Source organism: Ochotona curzoniae, unplaced genomic scaffold (assembly GCF_017591425.1).
Source record: "Ochotona curzoniae isolate NIBS_2020 unplaced genomic scaffold, NIBS_Ocur_1.0 scaffold_2476, whole genome shotgun sequence".
NCBI lineage: Eukaryota > Metazoa > Chordata > Mammalia > Lagomorpha > Ochotonidae > Ochotona > Ochotona curzoniae.
The window spans coordinates 6,603,736-6,625,556 of NW_024467095.1; the positions used below are offsets into that span (position 1 = coordinate 6,603,736).

Genomic DNA, 21,821 nt, shown 5'->3' on the forward strand with positions numbered 1-21,821 from the left:
ACCCAGCAAAAAATACACAGTGTCTCTGAATAGATATTTCACCAAAATTGAGATTATATAAATTGCTTTTAAACATATAAAAAGTAGTATTTATAACAGAAATGTGAATTTCAAATATACTCACATACTCTTTTCTCCTATGATACCAGAAAATTTCAAAAATTAACTAATACCTTCTGCCTGTGATGCTCTGGGAAAGTCAGCACTCCTTTATTTTTTTTTAATATTTATTTGCTTGCTTATTTGAAAGCCTAAGTGCTAGAAAGAGAGAGGAACAGACAGAGAGCAAGTGAGAGAAAGAGCTCCTCCATCCATTTGTTCACTCCCCAAAAGGCTATAATGGCCCAGACTAGATCAAGTCTCCCAGTTGCAAAGAACCAAGTAATTGGACCACTTTTTGCTGCTTTCCCAGGCACAGAAGCAGGGAACAAAATCAGCACTCTTGTATAAACTTACATCAGTGTAATCTCTGGGAAGCAAATCTGGCAGTACCTATCACAATTTTAAGAGTACAAATATTGAATCACTTCTAAGAAATAATCTAATTGACACATTTGTAGACATACTAAAAGACATGTATACAAGGTTATCTAGAGTGTTGCTCATTCTGTTAGCAAAATCCTAGAAACAATGCAAATGTTGAGCAGTAGTGACTCACTGCATTATAGAATATTGACCCACACAGTAAGAGACAGCTACTTAAACACAGGTGTATCTGCCCGTCTATCTATCCATCTTTGTTTGGGTTGATACACCAAAACACCAAAACTAGATCACATTCAAACAACAGAAATTTATTTCCTGGAGTTTAGAAAGTCTAAAATCCAGAAGCCAAAACCTGATGTATGACGAGGACCCTCTCCTGGTTCACGGACATGCAACTGCTGCTTTACTGTGTCTTCATTGGTAGAAGGGTATGTCTCACCGTCTGGGACTGCTTTTAAAGTGCACCTACTCCACTCACAAAGATTTCACCGACACATCCCAGTCACCTCCCAAATACCAAATCTGCTTCCACTGTGGAGCAGATAACAGGACTGAAAACTCCTGATTAGAGAGAGGTGCCACCAGCCAACCTTTCTGTCAGATCTTCTCAAGGTGGCTGACTCTCTCACCAGCCATGCTTTGTAACAAGAAGCCAACAGAGTCTCCAAAGTGCAGGACACTTGGTGTAGATCAGAAAAAAGGCAAGAAATATTGTTCAAAATATATCCAGTGGCATCTGGGAGAAGTATCTATTTCATGCTAGGCACTGTGAGAGTTTTTGGAAAGGTTGGCTGGTGGTAAGTGCCTTTTTAGAATAAATGATTGTAATAGGGGCTAGTCATTAAAATATTAAACATGATTTTGTTTCACCAGTAAAGTAATATATATTACTTGCTGAAACTTATGAAAAATCCAGGAATATAATATAGATGCAAATTTCAGAGATAACAATTTGATAACATTTGTCCTTGGAGATGCATTCTCTTTGCCACGCCCCAACTTCCCACATCCCACACATCCATACATGCTTTAATAAAATGTAGCTCATGATGGACGTACCATTTCATAACTGGCTGTCTTTCTGCATTAACTAAGAGTATATAACAGCCTCATTCTTCACCATCCCTTTTATTGATGGAATAACATGTCATTAGATAGCTACACCAAGCTTTCTCTCATCAGTCCCCAATTAGCAATTATTTACAATGCTTTCCCTCCTTCTCTCATTTCCCAGCTATTGACAGCACAATTTTTGTGGAGCAGTTCATATAAAATCTCAGCCAACAAATTAGAATACAACTAGGAGGTATTTTAGGTTATTTTAAAGACTTTTGATACAAATGACCCAATGGAGCAAAGGGAAATTTAATTTAAAAATTTTAAAAACTAGGATATAGTCTTGTATAGCTAGTTCTGTTGTTTGTGCTATCCATATTTCAAAAAGGCAGCATCTTAGATTGAGCTGGAAACTTCATATCTCAGGTGTATTTATTAATCCTGAGGACCACTGCCTTCAGCTGACTCTATCTTTATACCTGGCATTTGCAACTCCAGTAATAATTATCTGCTCATAAATTTTAATAGAACCGCCTGAAATTAAATTGCCGGTGAGTCTTGCAATTTGTAACTAGAGCACTACTTTTGCACCTATTCCTTAGAACAATTTAATAATAATACTATGAAACACAATGACTAAGCTCTCACAAAAATTCTTCTTAAGATTATCTGTAACTTCTTTGGTGTCAACTGCTTCTCTTGTAATGTCTTTTAATATTGAACACTACTAGTATTATATAAGAAATATAAGAAAAATAATACTTTAAGAAGGAAAAGGTTTGTGCAAGATATCTAATTATAGCTACATTATTCAAAAGGCCTGTTATATACAGAGAGAAACAACTCAAGAGAGAAACAAATCGTATTGCTAGTATCGTGGATACCAAAACATTGATCTAATAATTTCTGTGGGTTTGTCCCTAAGCCTGCATTCTTCAAAATACAGCACTCCACATCTTAGATGTTAGTGAACAACTGTCTGTTAGGAGTCTTCCGATTCATTTGCATTTTCATTTACATTTATAGTTTTTATGAATTGGTAGCACTATTTCTTTTCCTTTCTTCTTTACTCCCTTCCCTGCTGTCTCACTTTCCTGCCCTTCCTCCCCTCCCGCCCCCTTCCATCATCTCCCTCTTCCTTTCTCCCCTCTGCTTCTCTCACCCCTCTCTTCCTTGCTTCCTTCCTTCCTTCCTCTTTTTATTTTCCTTCCTTTCCCTCCCCCCTACTCCCTACCTCTCCCCTTTTCTCCTCTCTCCTCTCCTCTCCTTTCCTTCTTACATACATCCTTGGGTAGAGTATAAGAAAGCATTTTGAAAAGCTTCCTATGATGGCACACCGTTCAAATGAAAGGCCAAGGCCTGGTGTTGTAGACCTGGTGTTGTAGACCTGGTATTGTAGGCTTCTAGGACAAAAGCTCATTGCCCTGAGTAACTCTTTCCAATAATAGGAATCCTTTACTGATCTCTAATGATTTTCTTTTACGTGCTCTAAATTTATTTTCTACAAGTTAAAAATAAAGCAAATGTTTGTCTACATGACAGCTGACATCCTTGACTTGACAATCACTATAAAATCTTCCATTCCCGGTGAAATAAAGTTTGATTTGTTTTTTTTAAACAATGTATTTCCAAATATCCTGATTTAAAATAAGTTATTTATTCACATTTCAGCTGGAATTTGACAAAAATGCTGAGATCCAGAAGAGGGAAAAGAACAGTGTTCTCAAAAAAAAAAAAAAAGAGTACTAAGATACAGTTAGATAATGGTAAGAAAATCTAGAGTTCTATTGCATATTAGGGTGACTACAGATCAGGCAATTTAAATAGTGCACATTTCTCTCTATGCAAATGGAAACTAGAAGATATTGAATTTTTTAGCCATAAAGAAATTGTTAAATGTTTCAGGAAATAGATATATTTACAACCCCCTAATTGGAGATGACACAGTGATACACCACATTGTAGCCCCGCAGTATGTATAGATTTTGTTTCTGTTAAAAATATTACAGAATTTCTTAAAATACCTTTCCACTTTATACGAAAATCAGAGAAACGTGCAGTAACACATGTAAAATTAAGTTCTTAATACAGGGAAATACAAGTAACTACCTTGCCGGCACCAGTAGATCCAGCCACTGCCAACAACTGCCCTCTTTCTATCTTGAAGCTGATATCTTTCAGGACAGGAGCACCAAGAAGTGAGAAGTTGTTGAAGAAGAGGTTGTTGTCACCATTGGAAATTTTTCTATCGCTATTGTTTTGCTTTGCTTTCTCAAATAATTCACCAAATCCCTATAAAAAATTGAAAAAAGATATGATCCATTACACTACATGTTGTGTTAGTTTATAGCATGATTATGAGTCACTTGATTTCCAGAACACATAATGCAAAGCATTTGAATCCCATAAGTACTTAACAGAAACACCACTGCACTTCCTCAAACCTTCGTTACTCTTAAATTAAATGTAAGATAATTAGAAACTGAATACACACACCTCCCATATGCTAGTTTATGAACATTACACCAAGAGGCTGACTTTTAAAAAATAGATGTATTTATGCTTTTAGTTGAAAGGCAGATGTACAAAGAGAGGGAGAGAAAAACATTCCATCTGCTGGTTAATTCCCCAAATGGCTGCAACAGCTGGAGCTGAGCCAACCCTAATTCAGGAGCCAGAAACTTTCTCTGGTTCTCCAATGTGGATGCAGGGTCCCAAGGCCCTGGGCCATCCTCCACCAATTTCTCAGGTCATAAGCAGGGAGCTGGATCACAAGCTGTGGAGGCAGAACATGAAACACTGCCGACATGGCATGCTAGTTCTAGTAGGTGGCAGATTGGTTTGTTAGGCCAGTCCACCAGCTCAAAGGTAAACTTTTATAATTCCATTCTTTCAAACCTCTAGACTGTGACTCAGAATAAATGACTAATGTTATGGAATGAGTTGGTCACAGAATGTAATTACAACCCAAATCTGACTTCTGCTCAATTAAGTCCATGGTACCTTCCCCCCAAAAACTTTGATAATCATATTTCTTGATGTAATTACCACTGAATATCAAACAGACTGCCAGTTTGTTTAAACGACTATGCAGGAGTAGCTGGGGAGGAAAAACGATACATTCTGAAATGCCAAGGGAAGTCTTAGGATAGTAGTCTTCAAACTGAAATGAGTCGATTGATTAGGAGGAAGCTGGCTCAGCTAGTTTTAAGGGAATTGCTTTTAGTTCTTCAGCAAGACATTCAGATCTGCCCAAGATGCTCACTAGCATTTCTTCTTTTTATATAGATGTGATTGATTTCTCTCCTACTATACTTGCACATTGCATGTTATGGACCATAGGAACCTCTTGAAGGGAAGTGTTTGACACAAAGGTTAAACCTCCTGGTGGGATGCCCGCATACCATACCAAAGCACCGGGGTTTGAGTGTGCTCTCAATCCCCACCTCCTCAAGCTCGTTCTGGGAGGCAGCAGGTGAGGGTGGAGGTAACAAGGTCTCTGCCACCCACTTGAGACACTTGGATTGAGTTCTGGGCTTCTGGAGTCAGTGTAACTCAACTCAGACACATACCAGCATATAGATGCTCTCTCTATTTCTGCATATTTTTCTCTCTGCCTCACAAATAAAAATAAAATTTAATTATTAAAAAATCCTGGGACTCAAACAGGGGACAATAAGGAACAATTTTCTCCTGAAAGATCTCTCATTAAAGCAAAGCCAGAAACATTGAAGAACATGGAATCTTTTGTTTCACCCAGATTTCAAATTTAACACAGTCTATATGTGTTACCTGTCTTAAAATAAAATCTCAGAAATGAATCAGCACATGTTAGTCAGCTCTATAAGTAATTAATTTCTAATAATGAATAAATAAGTACCTAATCCTTACCACATGGTATATTTTAAAATACATGCTGAAGGAAAGCCATAGTTAGCTAAATGGCTTGATATGAGGACTGACTTCATAAATACAATTATTTTCTGCAAATTAAATTCATTTAAACTGCTGCTCAAGCTTTTGACAAAAATTCATTTAATACACAATGAACAATGAAAAGGAAATTACATCATGTGTCACTGCTTAAATCTAGGTTGAAAAACATATGCCAACATAAAAATGTACCAAGGGCACATCATTCTCAAAAACCCTTTTCAGGAACGTATAAGCAATTCAACTGGAAGACTGCTGCCCTAAGTTCTTTCGATCCAGGTGGCCAACATTCTCCCAGTCATCAGATAACTGAAAGCAGAGCTTTTAAGGAGTAGACAAAGAAAAGTGTCTAAAAATGAAACAAAGGCATCTGTTATTTCCTGATTCATTCAGTTACCTTGCATCTCTATTGAGTTCCACTGGTGCATTACGACCACTTCAAAACCCTCACACGATAGAGTGACATGTACACACTGATATTCCAATGTGGTCAGCACTACAACTGAAAAGCTTGATGCCCTGTTGGAGTGCACTCAAGGCAGCAGCCAACCCAGCCTTGACCAAGTAAATGGAAGACTCCCGGGACTTTGAAGGATGGAAAGGGGCATTTCACAAGGACAAGAATGGTTGCAGGTGTCCCAGGAAGGTGCCTGGGCACATGCACTGATCCAGGCTTGAAAGAACAAGATACGTCCCTGGGATGGGGAGTGGCTGGTTCAAATGTGTATTACAGAATAATCAAGGCTGACACTTCACTTGGGTGCTCTGCTTTAAAGCGGCACAGTTATCCAGGAAGCATCCAGACCAGGGGAAGATATCTATTACTGATAGCTTTTACTTCTGATTACAGAAGACAATGTGTATTCCAACAGATGCCACTGAGAACTGTGTTTTAGTATTTTGGTTTATGTCATACACATACATGTATCATATATACATATTTATACATAAACATATATATTAGATGCATTGAAAATAATTTCAAATGTTCACATATATAAGATCACAAATATTCCTACATTGATAAAAATTATGTATAACATTGTGCTTATTTTTCCTAATTTATAGTAAGACATAAATATTTTCACACATGATCGAGTAGTCTTCTTAACATAATTTTTAAATGTATTTATTTTTATTGGAAAGTCAGATTTACACAGAGAAGGATACACAGAGAGAAAGATCTATCCACTGGTTCACTCCTCAAATGAGCCCAATGGCTGGAGCTGAACCAGGATCCAGGAACTTTTTCTGGGTCTCCCTCATGGGTGCAGGGCCCAAGACTTTGGGCCGTCCTCGACTGCTTTCCCAGGCCACAAGCAGGAGCTGGATAGGAAGAGGAGCAGCCAGCATACAGACCAGTGCCCATATGGGATCTTGGCACATGCAAGGCAAGGACTTTAGCCACTAAGCTACCACGCTAGGCCCTTAATAAAATTTTTAATTACATGAGAGTATTACAGAGTCTGAATAACCTATTAACAGTTTTCTATTAGAAGATTTTTATAAAATTCAATCAATAATTCTGTGATGCATTTTCTTTTAATTTTTAGTTTTTAATTTTTAGTTATACAATCCAATAAAAAGGACATCCAGAGCAAAAGGTACATAAAATTCTCAATATTTTGAAAGGTAGTTCTAAACATTCCACTGGCAGTATGTACACATGCTAGTTTCCAGGAATTCTTTCTTTTTAAAATATTTATTTACTTGCTTGTTTATTTGTTTACTTGAAAGAGCTATACAGAGAGAGAGACTTCATCCACTGGTTCATTCTGCAAATAGCTACAACAACCAAGCCTCGGCCAACTGAAGCGAGGAGCCTGGGATTCCATGTGAGTCTCCTACACGGGTACAGGGGCAAAAGCATATGGGCCATCTCCTGTGGCTTTCCCCAGGCCAGCAGCAGAGAGCTGGATCAGAAGCAGAGCAGCTGGAACAGGAACTGGAGCCATTATGGGATGCTGGCATTGCGAGTGATGGCCTACACACCTTTGCTATAATGCTGGCCCATTTATACATGTTCTCAGCAGCACTGTTGCTTTTGGGTTTTGATTTTGTTCAGTCTTTCATTATCTTTTTTGTAGCTTCACACATTAATGAAACTCTCTAAGCCCCATCTTCCTGATACTGAAGTGGAAATTAAAGCTACTCGTAGGTTAAGAACAGGGAGGAGTCACATGGTATTGCTTTGGGTACCATTGTAGGTGATGGAGAACACACTGGAAGGAGCAGGGTCATGATGCTGGGGAGGAAAGAAGGTGAAGTCATTGAGGAGTGTGTGGGAAATCTGGAAGCACACAGTAAGGAAACTGATCAGAGACTGGCACTGGTCACCAGAACCTTGACATCAAATGAGTGTGGGTTAAGGTCACCCAGTGACCATGAATGCAGTGCTTGAAAAATCCAGCAAAGGACCCAATGCCCCAACATCTCCCTGAGGGGAACACAGGGCACATTCAGAATTTGTGATCTGAGGCTAAAATAATCTAGAAGCGATGAATCATTCATGCTAACATGAGTGGCTAATTCCAGAAGAAAAATAAAAACAGTTTCAATAGACTGAACCCAATTTGCAGTGGGGAATGTTTCACAAAGGGTAAGGAAGTGAGCACAGGTTTGATAATGAAAGCATGAGAGTGATAAGGTTTGAGGTAGACAAAAGTTAGGCAAGCGATGTTTTACCTTGAAAATATGTAAGTGTGAAGAGCCAACTGAACAGAGCTGTTGTAGCTTCCAGAGAGAGAATAATGGCTAGTCCCTGTTCTGAGAAGAAGGAACAAGATAGATTAGTTCAGACGAGGTTAGACGGACATAAACATTGTTCTTTTAGACAGGAAAGTAGGAGGAAAAGATACCGTCAAGGGAGAAGAAGTTGAGAGCATTCACACATAACCATGGCCTCTGTGAGAGCATTCATACATGACAGTGGCCTCTGTTTTCTGTGCATTACAGAAGCCACGGCTACCCCAACTGGGTGTGTGCACACCATGGGAGACACTGGGAATCTGAGAAAGTGATATAAATTTTGAGAGCTTTTAGGGAAATGGAAAAGGACATTAACAACAAATGAAATGACTTGCCCAAGATTATAGAAAGCCTAGTTGAGGTAGAAATCATAATAAATGTACAAAATTTACAGTTGACAATGAATGATTTTCCCAGGTCTCATTTCCTTCTTTTCAGCTGATAAAGTAAACATTATGCAAGGAAAAAAAAATCAGCAAGAAGAAAAATGTATTGAGAATGTAGCAGCGAGAAGCGCCAAAACAATTTCTCTTGGACTCAAACATAAACCAGGAGAGATCCAAAGCTGAGAATTAGGTAGATTAAACATTCTGAGGAACCTGGGCCCAGCACAATAGCATAGTGGTTAAAGTCCTCGCCTTGCATACCCAGGATCCCATATGGGGCACCGGTTCTAATCCCAGCAGCTCCACTTCCCATCCAGCTCCCTGCTTGTGGCCTGGGAAAGCAGTCGAGGATGGCCCAGTCTTGGGCCCTGCACCCATGTGGGAGACCCGGAAGAACTTCCTGGATCCTGGCTTTGGATTGGCTCAGCTCCAACAGTTGTGGTCACTTGGGGAGTGAATCATCGGACGGAGGATCTTCCTCTCTGTCTCTCCTCCTCTCCGTATCTCTGACTTTCCAATAAAAATAAATAAATATTTAAAATAAAATCTTGAGGAAACTAAGAGGCAGTAAAAGGAGGATTCAGCAATTGAGAAAAGCGGAAGAATAGGGAATTCTACACTGACTAAATTTTAGGCTATGATCCAGGGAGAGGGCTTCTGTGGTTACCAGGAGTTCAAAAGGCAACATTGGAAAGAGTGTCCTTGGGGATGCTGGAGTCTGACATGGCAGCAGAGGTTGACAAGTCCCAGCAGCCCAAATCAATGCCTTGAAGAGCTCTGTGGTGTTGATGGCAAACACCACAGGACTAAGATATTGCCAGATGGGAAACAGGGTTTGGTAAAGGGGCCCTGGACTGTGACATTTGATTCAAACTCCAGCATCAGCGCTTGTTAATGTGTAGGAGCTGAACCACAGCCCTTAACTTTGCAAAGCCTTCATTGTCATAGCAATAAAACAGGAATATTAAGGCCATTTAGATCCTAGGAATAATGTGAGGAATAAATGAGATAAAGCTTAAATAATGCTTATCCTGGCACCTGGAAGACAGTAAGAGCTCTAGGAATGCCACCTATTTTAATTCACTAAGAGAATGGAGAAGTTCTGTACCACAAGGAAAAACAATGACCTAAAAGTAGCAGTGAAACTGTCCAACTTCCTATTTTTCCATTCTGTTACATCTGAAATCTGAGACCACAGAAGGTCACAATTACCAGGCAATCATTATGAGCGTGGTGTTCTAGGGTCCAGTGTAGTAGCCTACCTGCTAAGGTCCTCACCTTGCTACTGTCTGAATCCCATACAGGCACCGGTTCATGTGCTGGCTGCCCCACTTCCCTCCCAGCTCCCTGCTTGTGGCCTGGAAAGGCAACAGAGGATGGGCCCAAGCCTTGGGACTCAGAATAGCTCCTGGCTCCTGGCTTTGCTCAGCTCCACCCATTGCAGCCACTTAGGAAATAAACTAGCAGATGGAATAGCTTTCTCTTTGTATGTCCTCCTCTCTGTATATCTGTCTTTCCAATTAAATAAATCTTTCAAAAAAAAGAGCATGGTGCTCTGATGAGCACTGGAATAAACTGTCAGTCCTCAAAGCAAACTTGCAAGTTGAACATGAATATGCTTCTTTTTGCAATGGCTAGCCAGAGGCCACAGGGTGATGTGACTACACATCCTCAGACAGTGAATAGCAGAGCCAGGATTCAAATCCACATTCAGAGGCTGTATGTTTTCTGAAACTAATTATACTGTGACCAACACGCCTGGGTGTCTACTTCTTTACCTATAAAACAGATGGAGAGATCCTCCTTTCAGTTCTACTACTACTATCATCATTCTAACCTTATTTTACTATTGGATAAAACCCAGATTTACAAAGGAGAATAATATTTAAAGGTTTAAACCAAACAATCAAAAAGTTCTGACCTCTTCCCAGTAGGCTGTTACATTATCCATCACTACTTCTGTAGTTGTTAAATTGTATTCCAGGGTTTTATATTCTTGCTTTTGTAAGAAATCCTATTAACAAGAGACAGCAAAAAACAGATCATCAGAGCAGACTTGCAATAACATATTATTACATCTATTTTACATTCTAATAGTGTTGCAACTTGGATTTTTTAGGAAATAAATTACAAATAATTTCTGACTAATTTTACAACAGTATACTAAATTTAATTTGCCAGGCACATGGGTTGTTCCACGTCTATTGCATGCAAGCTTCACTGATGAATTTACCCATGAATGGGCCTCAGCTCAATACTAAGACAGAAACGTAAAATCAACATCTTCATCTTTACAAAGCCCTTCTTCAAGAAATCAATAGCATCACCCCTCTGGGCAAAGTATGTGTATAAAGATATGATACAAGGAATTTCAAGGTACCAACCACATTTCTAACAGATAGACACTGAGGAATCCCAACCCTAAGGTTCCTAGGGAAGGTGGGAGCCTGGGGAAGGATGCAGTCTAGCATCCTGAACTCTTCCCGATGGGAGGTCATGAGAAAAGTCTGCGGCTTGCCTTGTTTCGGGTCTTCTCTGCTCTTCTGCCTCCTCTGTAGTTTCTGATTTTTTTCAGTTGTTTCCAAGACCCGTGACTCTCTGCATCTGCTTAGTGTTCTCTCTGAGTCTCTCTTCAGGTCTCTCTCCTTCCCCTCTTCCCCTCTCTCTCTCCCATTCACAGGTATAATGGGGTTCACTGAAGCTATAAGACAATTTCCAGAACTCTATGATTCTGAGCCCCATTCACCATTTTATCTAATTTCTGGATCTCTGGCTCACTTAGTTCAGGGAAGTGAGCTAAGTCCCAGCTTCAAAAGAAGTAAGTGTGTGTGTGTGTGTGTGTGTGTGTGTGTGTGTATGCGCGCATGCGAGCAAGAGAGAGAGATCTGCCTAGTAACTTATTTTCTGAGTTTAATATTTAAATTAGAATCAAAAACCAATAAAAGGACATGTTCTCTGTTTCTGAACTACACAAGGTCATTCCATTTGCTCTGTAGAAGCAGAGTTTCCTCACCCAGAGGCTGGAATTTCTCCAGGCTGCCAAGTTTGTCACCCATGTGGAGACTGTTAAGGTAATTAATGTGGCACGAAATACTTCTTTCTCATCCATCATATCCTCCAGGAAATTATTAGGGGAAGTTTAAGGTAAACATTCCTAGTTCTTGTTGGGAAGTTTTACAACTTTGTAATTAAGAAAAGTTTTTCTTTTTAATTTTTTTTGCACATTTCCGAAGCTCATTATTGTCTGATTACTTGATGACATTCTCCAGTATACAGAAAGAATTTTCTTACGTTTCTTGGACTCAAGAGAATCTCAAGGCCTCCATTTAATTTTACTAGGCTTTCAAGCCACATATATGAGGAGATTGCAAAGGACTGTGACACAATGAAATTAAAGTTAGGCTTGGTTTAGTGCAAAAAAAGTTGGAAATCCTCAAAGTTTTTCATAAAAAGTATCTCAATGAAGTCTAAAGACTGCTGTAGGCATAAATTTCCATATTTTTGGCATCAAAATAAGTTACCTTTTAATTCCATTTTGCACGAACATCCTAAGTACCCTTATAATCCATTCAAAAGGAACTCCGTACATGTTCAATAGCTTCAAGCCCAGGGATTCAACTCTAGAGGGTTTTCTGCTAGAAAATTGTAAAATACTGCAAAAGCGTACTACAATGATGAGTATGTCTGACACATTACCTGTATTTTGTTTATTGCTCCAAGAGAGTCATACCAGGTCTGCACAGCCCAGGGGAACTGCCGAGTAACAGCCATGCGCAGGACAATGCAGAAGGAGATGGTTGTGAATATTTTTCGAAGGATGATGCCTTTGGTAAGTGCATAGGGGAGCACAGATAAAAACACCACAGAGAAGCCTGAAAAGAAGAAGGCTGAACTGTTGAAATATCTCACATACGCTGCCTTCCGAGTCAGTTTCAGTTCTGTTCTATTAAAAAGAGAGAGAGAGAGAGAGAGAGAGAGAACAAGAAGAGGAGTGTTAAGATTTGAGATGTTACTTTCCTTGTCAAATTTCAGCAGCTTAGAAGGTAAACTCTGACCATGGGCTTTCCTTCCCCCTCTCTTCTGATCCCGGCTCTGCCTTGTAAGTCATACAGCCTCAGAAACCTCATGTAAAAAGGACAGAGTAACTCATGTACCTGAGATTTACACGTTATACCTACAAATATTATTTTTAAATTAAAATTATCAGATATTACATTATTATATAGTTATTCACATCACAATTTGTAAGATTTGTGAGACATAAATATTCACTGGATCATGGGTGAATACTTCTGGTTATCAAATATGAAAAATGTGGACAATATTGCAAGATTTATAGAAGACAATTATGTGATCTCCCAATAGATTCCTTCCTTTCTTTTCTTGAGGTTAATAAGTTGTCCCTGGTTTTGCTTTGGCTTTTGCTTTTCTCTCTTAGCAAAGCAGAAATTTTTGCCTTTAAAAAAATTTTAACAGGCATATAATATTGTGCATATTTATAGAGTACTCCCTGATTTTCCTTTACAAGTATATCTTGAATAATTTCCAATAGGGTAAATATATTTTTTCTATCAAGCATTTAATATTTCTTTGGAGTGAAAGCATCCAAAAGTCTATGTTTTTCTACATAGGGGAAAATATATAGCACATTAAAATGGCATTCTAGCATGCAATAAAATCCCAGAACTTCTTACCCCTAGGAAGCTAAAGCCTGGTACTCAGACGTCAAGCCTTCCCATTCTGACCCTTTCCATATCCTTCATCAGATTCTGATAACCTCCATATTTTAACCTCTATGAGATAACCTATGTTTTAGACTCCACTTATGAGTGAGATAATAGGATATGATACTTGTCTTGTTGGGCTTGGCTTACTTCCCTTAAAACAAAAACAAAAACAAATGACATTCAGTTCTGCTCACATTGTTGCAAACACCATGATGTGATATTTCTGAATGACTAGGATTCCATTTTATACATGTGTCCATTTCCTTACCCATTCAGTTGATAAATTATTTTCCTTTCTTGTATTGGGAATAATGCTACAGTAAATACAGGATGTAGATGTCTTTTCAGCAGAGTGATTGCATTCATCTTGGACACACCCTCTTGGAGTGATACTGCTGAATCATATAGTAGCTGCAGTTTTAGGGTTTGCTTTTTGCATTGTTTTGTTCTTGAGAGGGCTTCATTTAGTATTCCACAATTATTTTACTAGTATGCTTTCCCACCAACAATACGGAAGAGTTCCCTTCCTCTGCAGGTGACACTTGCTATCATTAGCCAATCTTACTGGAGTGAGGTGATATCTTATTGTGGTTGCCTCCCCCTGATAATTAGTTCATGCTGAACATTTTTCTTGGGCCTGTGTAACATGAGTATGTCTTTCTTTGAGAAATTTCTATTTAGAAATACTGACAAGATTTTTTTAACTGGATCTTCATGGACCATTAATATTTTGAAAATTCTAGCATGGCTTTAAGGAACACTAAAAACAATGTGTAAGTCACAGGGGAAATGATTCTCAAGCTTCGGCGTGGATAAAAATCACTCCGGAAATTGTTTCAATGAACTCCCAGGCCCACAGAGTCAATATGAAGCAGGTTCTAGAATCTGCCTTTTAGAAAAAGAATCTGAGTGACTGTGTTGCAGATGGCTCTTCAAAAATCATGGGATTTGATATTGCATCCTCCTGACTCCCTTATTTCAGAGTAATTATTTGCAATTATGTTATGTTATATCTTAATCCTCTAGTGTGAATTGCAAATCTGAACTTTTGAAAATACCTTACATGAGAATTAAAGGCTACAACAGGCAGAAGATGGGGAAGATAGAGGCAGGTGAGAACTCTGGACATTGTCAACTTGGTCCAACTCGCATGAGTCATAAAAATTGAAGTCACTTGTGATCCTTTCTATTAACTCTCATATAGGGAAAAGACAACTTTGCTATGAATAGAGGACTCGGGGGGGAGGGAGCAATAACTTTGTCATAGCATAGTGTGGGTAGCAATTGGCATTTGGACACTAGTTCTGCACACTTGTACAATTCTGAGAGTCATTTTTATTCACACATTGCAAAATGATCTTTTGTCTCTAATACCTCTAGTGCAGTTGTCATGACTGAATGAGAACAGAGGGTCTAATGCTTAGATCTTACCAGTGTCTTCTTTCTCAATAGAAAACAGAAACATATGGAATAGGTTCATATTGTTAAATGATGGAAAACACTATTGACAAAAATGCCAACCAGTTGGTCTAAATATTTGAAAAACAACTGAGAAAAGCAAAGCAGAAAGAAGATGTACTATAAGAACAATGGGGACCAGCCCTAATGGCACAGTTGGTTAAGCCTTAAGCTGCCAACTTCATCCCATATGACTTCCTTCATCCCATATGAGTTCTGGCTCCTCCACTTCTATCCAGCTCCCTGCTACTTCGCCTGGGAGGACTGTAAAAGATGATCTAACTGCTTAGGCCCCAGCCATTCCAGAGAGAGGCCTGTGTGGAATTCCAGTTTCTTCTGTTGCAGCCAAGGATACGAACCAGCAGATCTCTGTAACTCTGCCTTTCACGTAAATAAAGCAATCTTTTTCAAAAAGAGAGAAAAAAGAACAGAGCCAAGCACATAAGAACTACTCATAATCAGTACTCACCATAAATGAGTCATAAGAATATTTTATCAATTTCTTATAAAAAAATTGAAAGTGACTTTATTTCCAAATAGCAGTAAGAGAGTAGATTTTCAGGGAGCTTTGCACAGCCTTAGGCCCTTTTCAACAGTGACACAGGCTGAGGTCATTATTCCTTGGATGTACATCCAGTCAGTATCTTCCAGAACTTTCTATTTGCTCTGTTGAAAAGCAATTCTTGCTTCCCCATAGTTGCATCGGTCCTTTCACCCTTTCTAGATAACAATTTCAAGCTAGATTATACTGGTTACAACCAAACTGGTCAAACTGAAATTCAGAATTGTACAGATGGATTTCATCTTTTAAGGAAGAGGAAGGGAAAAAAAGTCAAAAGTCACCAAGGAGACTGAGCTTTAGCTGACAATGAGGCCTGGACATAAAAACAAAAAACAAAAAAACAGATTCTCTCATAACCTCCTCATCACTGTCGCCAAGCCTGCTCGCCAAGAGTGACAGCAGGGGCACATGTGACAGAGCACCCCCTGGTTCCTGAGAAAACCTCCCATCCACTAAACAAGGCCCTGGGAGTGTGCAGGATGTTTCTGGAGAGAAAAATGCTATTTCTTTCCTGGATTTGTCTTGAAAGGCATACCAGAAACAGGTGACCAAAAATGTTGGGGAAATAAACAAGTTTTCACTCCTTTTATTTACATGGCAAAGGGCTTAACAGCAGCGTTTTCTTTGTTGTTTCCATCACACACCTGCAGCTCAGCTCCCACTGCCTAGGCAGGCAGCAGCTTGAGCTCCCTGTTAGCCACATTCACTCCCCGCCAATGCATGTGCTCCTTGCCAGTGCACTGCTGTCCCTGTGAAACTCTGGCTCTGTACATTTTTAAACCCTTTGTCCCATTAATCCTTACCCCTAATGAATCCCCTAGTAGCTTTTCTTCAATCCAGTTTATAGAAAACAGATCTTGATTGAAGAAAGCAGGTTGCACAGCCGTGGAATTGCTCTAGCTTACATTTCTCCCAAAATCACAGCACCAACATATCTTAGTCTACTGCTGCAGTCCTTTTTTTATTATTATTATTTTCTAGATATAATCTTTACTAATCAGTGAAAGAAAGGTAATCTGAGGTGAAAAAAGACTCGGAATGGGTGGCAAACAGTGATTTCCTATCAAAAGGTGGCTTATATCACCAAAACTGCCTTCTCAGGTAAATGGTTCTTAGAAACACAATTTGATCATTTGCTCCTAAGTTAAAGAAGAATAAATAGGTTTTGACCAACTAGAGATAAATATATTAAGTAGCTAAGATCACATATGAGAGATTCTTTCCAGGTAGCACAAAATATCTCAGTGGATCAACTATGTAAATCTGTATTTAGCCCATGAAAATGATTTTATATCAGTAATACTTAAATATTTAAATATACAATGTTTGTCCAAACTTCCGATAAATGCTGGCAGAATCATTTTATATATAACCAAGATAAAATTGTTAACAATCTCTTAATTATCACAAGCACTTACTGTCTTAGGTTTTCAATCACTTTTTCCATTGCTTCCTCCCAGCAGTACGCTTTAACAGACTGGATATTTTCAATCATTTCTGAAGTGATCACCAGTCTTTCATTGATTTTTCCAGCTCGCTGATCTCTGTGAATTAGTCAAATATTAGAATCAAGTCATATTATCCACTCTGAACAACTCAAGGTTTTAAGAAAAGTCACATTTCTTTTGTTTGACAAATGAGCCACTTCTTTTATCATCAAATAGACAGTAACAGAAATATATGTAGCTGTCATTTACTAAATGCCTTCTTTGTGCAAGATACTATGTCACACACATTCTACCTACAACCCCTACTCTTCATGACATTGGTTATCTCCAATTCAAGAATGAAAAAACTTAGAAAAAAAAAAAGAGAGAGAGACTCAGTGAGAAGTAGCTTGACTACAGCCATTTAATTAAAAAATGTGCAACCAGGATTCAAGCAAAGGCCTGACTCCACATTGGCACATATTTTTTTTTCATACTCCAGCTGGCAAACTCAAAATGGCATGATTCTACCATAAGCAATATGGTATCACTGATGCATGGTAACACAAAGCAGACTATGGCAAGACAATAGACTCCCCAGAATGTATGCATCATTTAAAAGTGCTTCAATATTAATAGAATAGACTTCATTTATTCCACAGGTACAGTTCCAAGAAGACATTCTCACTTCTCTCCATCCTATCCCTCTGCCTCCCTCCCCTCTCTACATCAGTTTTTGCAAAGACATCATTTTAATCCATTCTATAATCATAGTCTTAATTCATCACTAAATATAATACTCAACAAGTACAAAAGTAGCAAAACCTCAGTTACACAGCAGTATAGAATGCACATGGCTCTATCCATTTTTACCAAAATCTATATTTAAAAGGCACCAAAATAAGGTTTTTATAAAAATTTTTCTATATACAGACAAAACAAACAAAAACCCACCAGTCTCACTGATCTAGGAAGTAAAAGCTTGTACCATTAAGATAGCTGATGCCCAGGACCACAGTTCAGGGCACAGAGCAGTCTTGGTGGCACAAGGATAGGCTCTTGGAAAATCTGGTTTAAAATCCCTCCAAGCTTTGGAAACAGATTTTACCTGTACTTCATCATCATTTTCCCCAAGCCAGCTTGAACAAGGGCGAGGATGATGAGGAATGCAAGGCCGCAGAAGGCAGAGGCCTGCAGCAGCTCCCAGAGCAAGCCCATCAGCAGCGTCACTTGCAGAGGCGCAATCCACACAAAATGTGCCAAGGCGAGCCCCTGGAAAAGAAAAGCACAGTGAGAAGAAGGGGCATTTTAATCCTCTACACAAATCAAACAATTCTCTATAAAAGTACATGTGCCCTGGGGGCTTCTGCAAAAAATACTTCATGGTTTTGAGCACACTGAAATCTAAGTATGCACTACGTGGAATTCAGAGCAAGGTGTTAAACATTCTACACATAGACTAGGTTTCCCCAAGAACAAAGTTCAACTTACTGAATTTTAAAGTCTGTTTTATTCAGTAGACCTGAGAGTAAATAGCTCGAGTGTCATGTTCAATCCTTACTTTAAATAGTGTGCTTCTCTGTGTATAAAGACAGAGCCATCATTTAGCACACAGAAGAACTAAGGACTCAACCCACAGGCTCAATCCAGACAAATGCAGATTTTATTATTTAATGGAGATGCACATATTAATCCACGCCCAATTCTGCAGTTATTGAAGTACTAATTTTCATGAGTCCAACACTATATTAACTACCAGAAATGCAAAAATTAAAATACGTTATATGTCCCAAGGATCCTGAACTTACTCATCACATAAGATAGCAGAATACAGGAATGCTCAGAGTATCATATTCACCCAGAATAAATAATCAAGTTAAAAAGTATTGAGGGGAAATAATGTCTGATAAAGGCTGAATTTTGAACATTTATTAACAGCAAGCTAAGGTGCTTCTGCTTGGAAGGCTACGTCAGGCTCTACTTGCTACTCAAGTTTGTCTTCTCAGTTTCCAGAAATAAGGAAGCACAAGAGGGGCCCACTTACCCATTTATTACTATCATCTGACTCAGGATAACTCCACCTTTGGGATAAATGATTTATAATAATAGTGTGTAAAACAAATCAATGGGTACAAACCTCATCAAATTTATTCAAGTTGTTGGAAAGGAGACTAATAAGTTGTCCAATACTTATTTTATCTAGAACACGGCTTGAGAGCTTTAAAGTCTAAAAGAAAAATGGAAAGTTAGGTGATGTCAACAAGCAAAGAACAAATACATTCATAAGAGAAACATAATAATACAGATGGAGGATTTGGTGACCATGTGTGCGTTTTTAGGACGAGGCAGTGAAAACCATTTTCAGTTCATCCAGCCTAGTATCTCTCAAAGTTACAAACACTTCTGTTAACAGCAGTCATTATGCTCACCTGCCTCTCATCACTCTATTTTCCAGCATATGAAGGAAACTATTGTTTCTCCTTCATTGTTGGAATGATGCTATCACTAAATATCCATGTATATAATGTGGGGAGTTTTCTTGTGCTGTGTTTTGAAGGATGAAATCAAAGCAATGAAATTTGAGAATAAAAGCTTCACCTCAAATGTTTCATGCAATCCTACAGAACTCATTGGTTCAAACTACTGTTAGTCAATATGAATATATTATGAATAACTTAAACATTATATTAATGAAACAAAAGCTTTAAGTTTTACAAAAAAAGCAACAGCACATAGAAATAGTTAAGTAGGTACAGCAACTTTTATCTAGTTAACTTTAAATTAATTACAATTACTAATTATGCTGTTAAGAGTACAGTATTATTTTCTCTGTTAAACTTAATAAGAATTGATCTTCCATTAGATACATTTGATTAGAAAGTACGCATCTAATATTTGTTTCAATTAAATCCATCACATGTTTATTGAGTATGCTGTATATAAATAGCTATACTTGATATGAAATTAATAAGATTCCTTAAAAATTAATTTATGCCTCAAGGCAAATAATTGAACAGCAATGATAAATTACTTAAAGAAAATAAACAAATACTTTAAATTTTGTGAATAAGTATTTTTTTGCTGCAAAACAATTTTGAAATCCATGCACAGCTTTTCATAAAATGCATGTTCCATGAACCGTTTGAAGAATGAAGAACCATTTAAAAAATACTTGCACCAAAAAAAATCTTTCAAAATCAACTCATCAACTCCTCAAAGCCTTGAGTCAAAAATGAAAGATCAAACAAACAATTGGGGGCACCCTCATTTTCTTATTTTGGAGTAGACTGATATTAACCAACAGTTGATACTTTGTCCATGACTCTTAAGCAAACTGTGGGAGTTATTTTAATAAAGAACAATGGATTTCAAAAAAGTTATCAATCTAATGAAGAAAAAAAGAAACTTGTAACATAAGCAACTTATAAAATATGTTCAATAGTGATCAGCCAAAATAAATTGAATTAGCAAAAAAAAATTTTAAATGTTAATTAATTTAAAACACTAACCATATTTAATTAAAATACATATCAGTTTTTGGCCCTTTGCTTGTCAGAATGTATCCACTATTTGCCCCAGCTTATGGCCCTAAGTTATGCATTTAAAAGATATTTGAAGGAGAGTACACAGACCTTGGGGACTGGGTCAGGGGGTATTACCTTCTTATAAATCAGACTGAACATGGCAATTCTCATCTGCATTCCAATATGATGAAGGCCAAAAATGGCTGGGTGTAGGAGAAGGGTTCTTACAATAAACAGCAGGCACAGGCCTATGCCCAGGTAAATGGCAATGGAACGCTCCACCTGGTTATCTGGATCATAGGAAGCTATGATTCGTCCCAGAAGCAGAGGCTGGACAGCTTTGGTGACCTCCTGCAGAAATCAGAAAGAGAAATTAAATACTGCTTCTCATAAAATACTCACAGTTTTATCTCTATAGTGGTAATTGAAATGTGTTTACATGGAAGGTCACACAGTGTATTCAAATCCTGACACCATTAACCTCTGAGTTCTGTGAAATGAGACTTGATCTGGAGTTGCAGCAAAAATCAATGAGAGTCAAGCTTATTTCTCAGGCATGTTTAACCAAGAAGTAACAGTGACCATCAATCAAAGGTGGTGTTTCTGAAACAGAGTTCTAATTGGAACATCTGCAGAGCACATAATAGCTTCTAAAATATTACCTACTCAATGTTATAATGAATGATGTGTGCAGAACAGGCAGTATTATTCTCACTTTGTAGATGAAGAAACTAAGCTCAAAGACCAAGTGACTTCACATCAACTCAAAACAGAATTTAGGAAATGTTCTGAGCTCTATGACATTAGTTTCGCAATGAACCTAGCTTCTGAAGGCAACCATCTACCCAGAGAGGCATTGTCGGCAAGAGTGGGGAGCACGTTGGTCCAACAGCATGTAAGTATGCCACTTCACTGGAAGTGGTGGGCATCAGGAAAGGCGTGACTCAGCCTGGGGCTCTTTGCCCATCACTCCTTGACTCCCCAAAGACCTGAGCCTAAAAAGGACCTGTCTCATCAGGTTTCAATCCACTGCTAAACCAAATGCCCAACAAATTAATCATCATACCAGCACAAATCTATAGGAATAGATTTTAACTCAGGGATTTGAACATGAATTTAGTTTGTTCCAGCCCCTAAAAAACACTGCATTTGTAAAAAGCAAACAAGCAATGCAGTATTATTTAGTATATTATTTATGCATGATTTGTACTTTTATTATATAGGTATGCATATATAGGAGACATATGTACACACACACACATAAATGCATACAGAAAATTGTTTCTGAGATTTTAAAGTATATGCATAAGACATCACACCATTCCTTTTCTACTTTGTAAAAAAATTTAACAGTGTGTTTTCAACATCTATCTCCAATTGTAATTATGTAACTGCCTTCTTTCTTCTAAGTGCTGTTTAATGTGCCTTTCTGTGAACCAATTAAGTCCATCACCCTACCATACAGCAACTGGGTTGTTTCCATTCTGAAGCTATATTATAAGCAGTGTAACATC

The 21,821-nt window shown here is 38.2% G+C and overlaps 1 protein-coding gene across 1 annotated transcript in view; it reads right to left on the bottom strand.

Moving 5' to 3' along the window:
* Positions 1-21,821, bottom strand: part of CFTR (CF transmembrane conductance regulator) — a 144,135-nt gene that overhangs the window by 86,403 nt on the left and 35,911 nt on the right. Inside the window, exons 4-10 of the mRNA XM_041002151.1 lie at positions 20,443-20,658; positions 18,921-19,010; positions 17,892-18,055; positions 16,775-16,900; positions 12,306-12,552; positions 10,531-10,623; positions 3,652-3,834 (exon numbers count right to left, since the gene is read on the bottom strand). Of these exons, the coding sequence (XP_040858085.1) occupies positions 3,652-3,834; positions 10,531-10,623; positions 12,306-12,552; positions 16,775-16,900; positions 17,892-18,055; positions 18,921-19,010; positions 20,443-20,658 (1,119 nt within the window). The remainder of the gene's footprint in view (positions 1-3,651; positions 3,835-10,530; positions 10,624-12,305; positions 12,553-16,774; positions 16,901-17,891; positions 18,056-18,920; positions 19,011-20,442; positions 20,659-21,821) is intronic.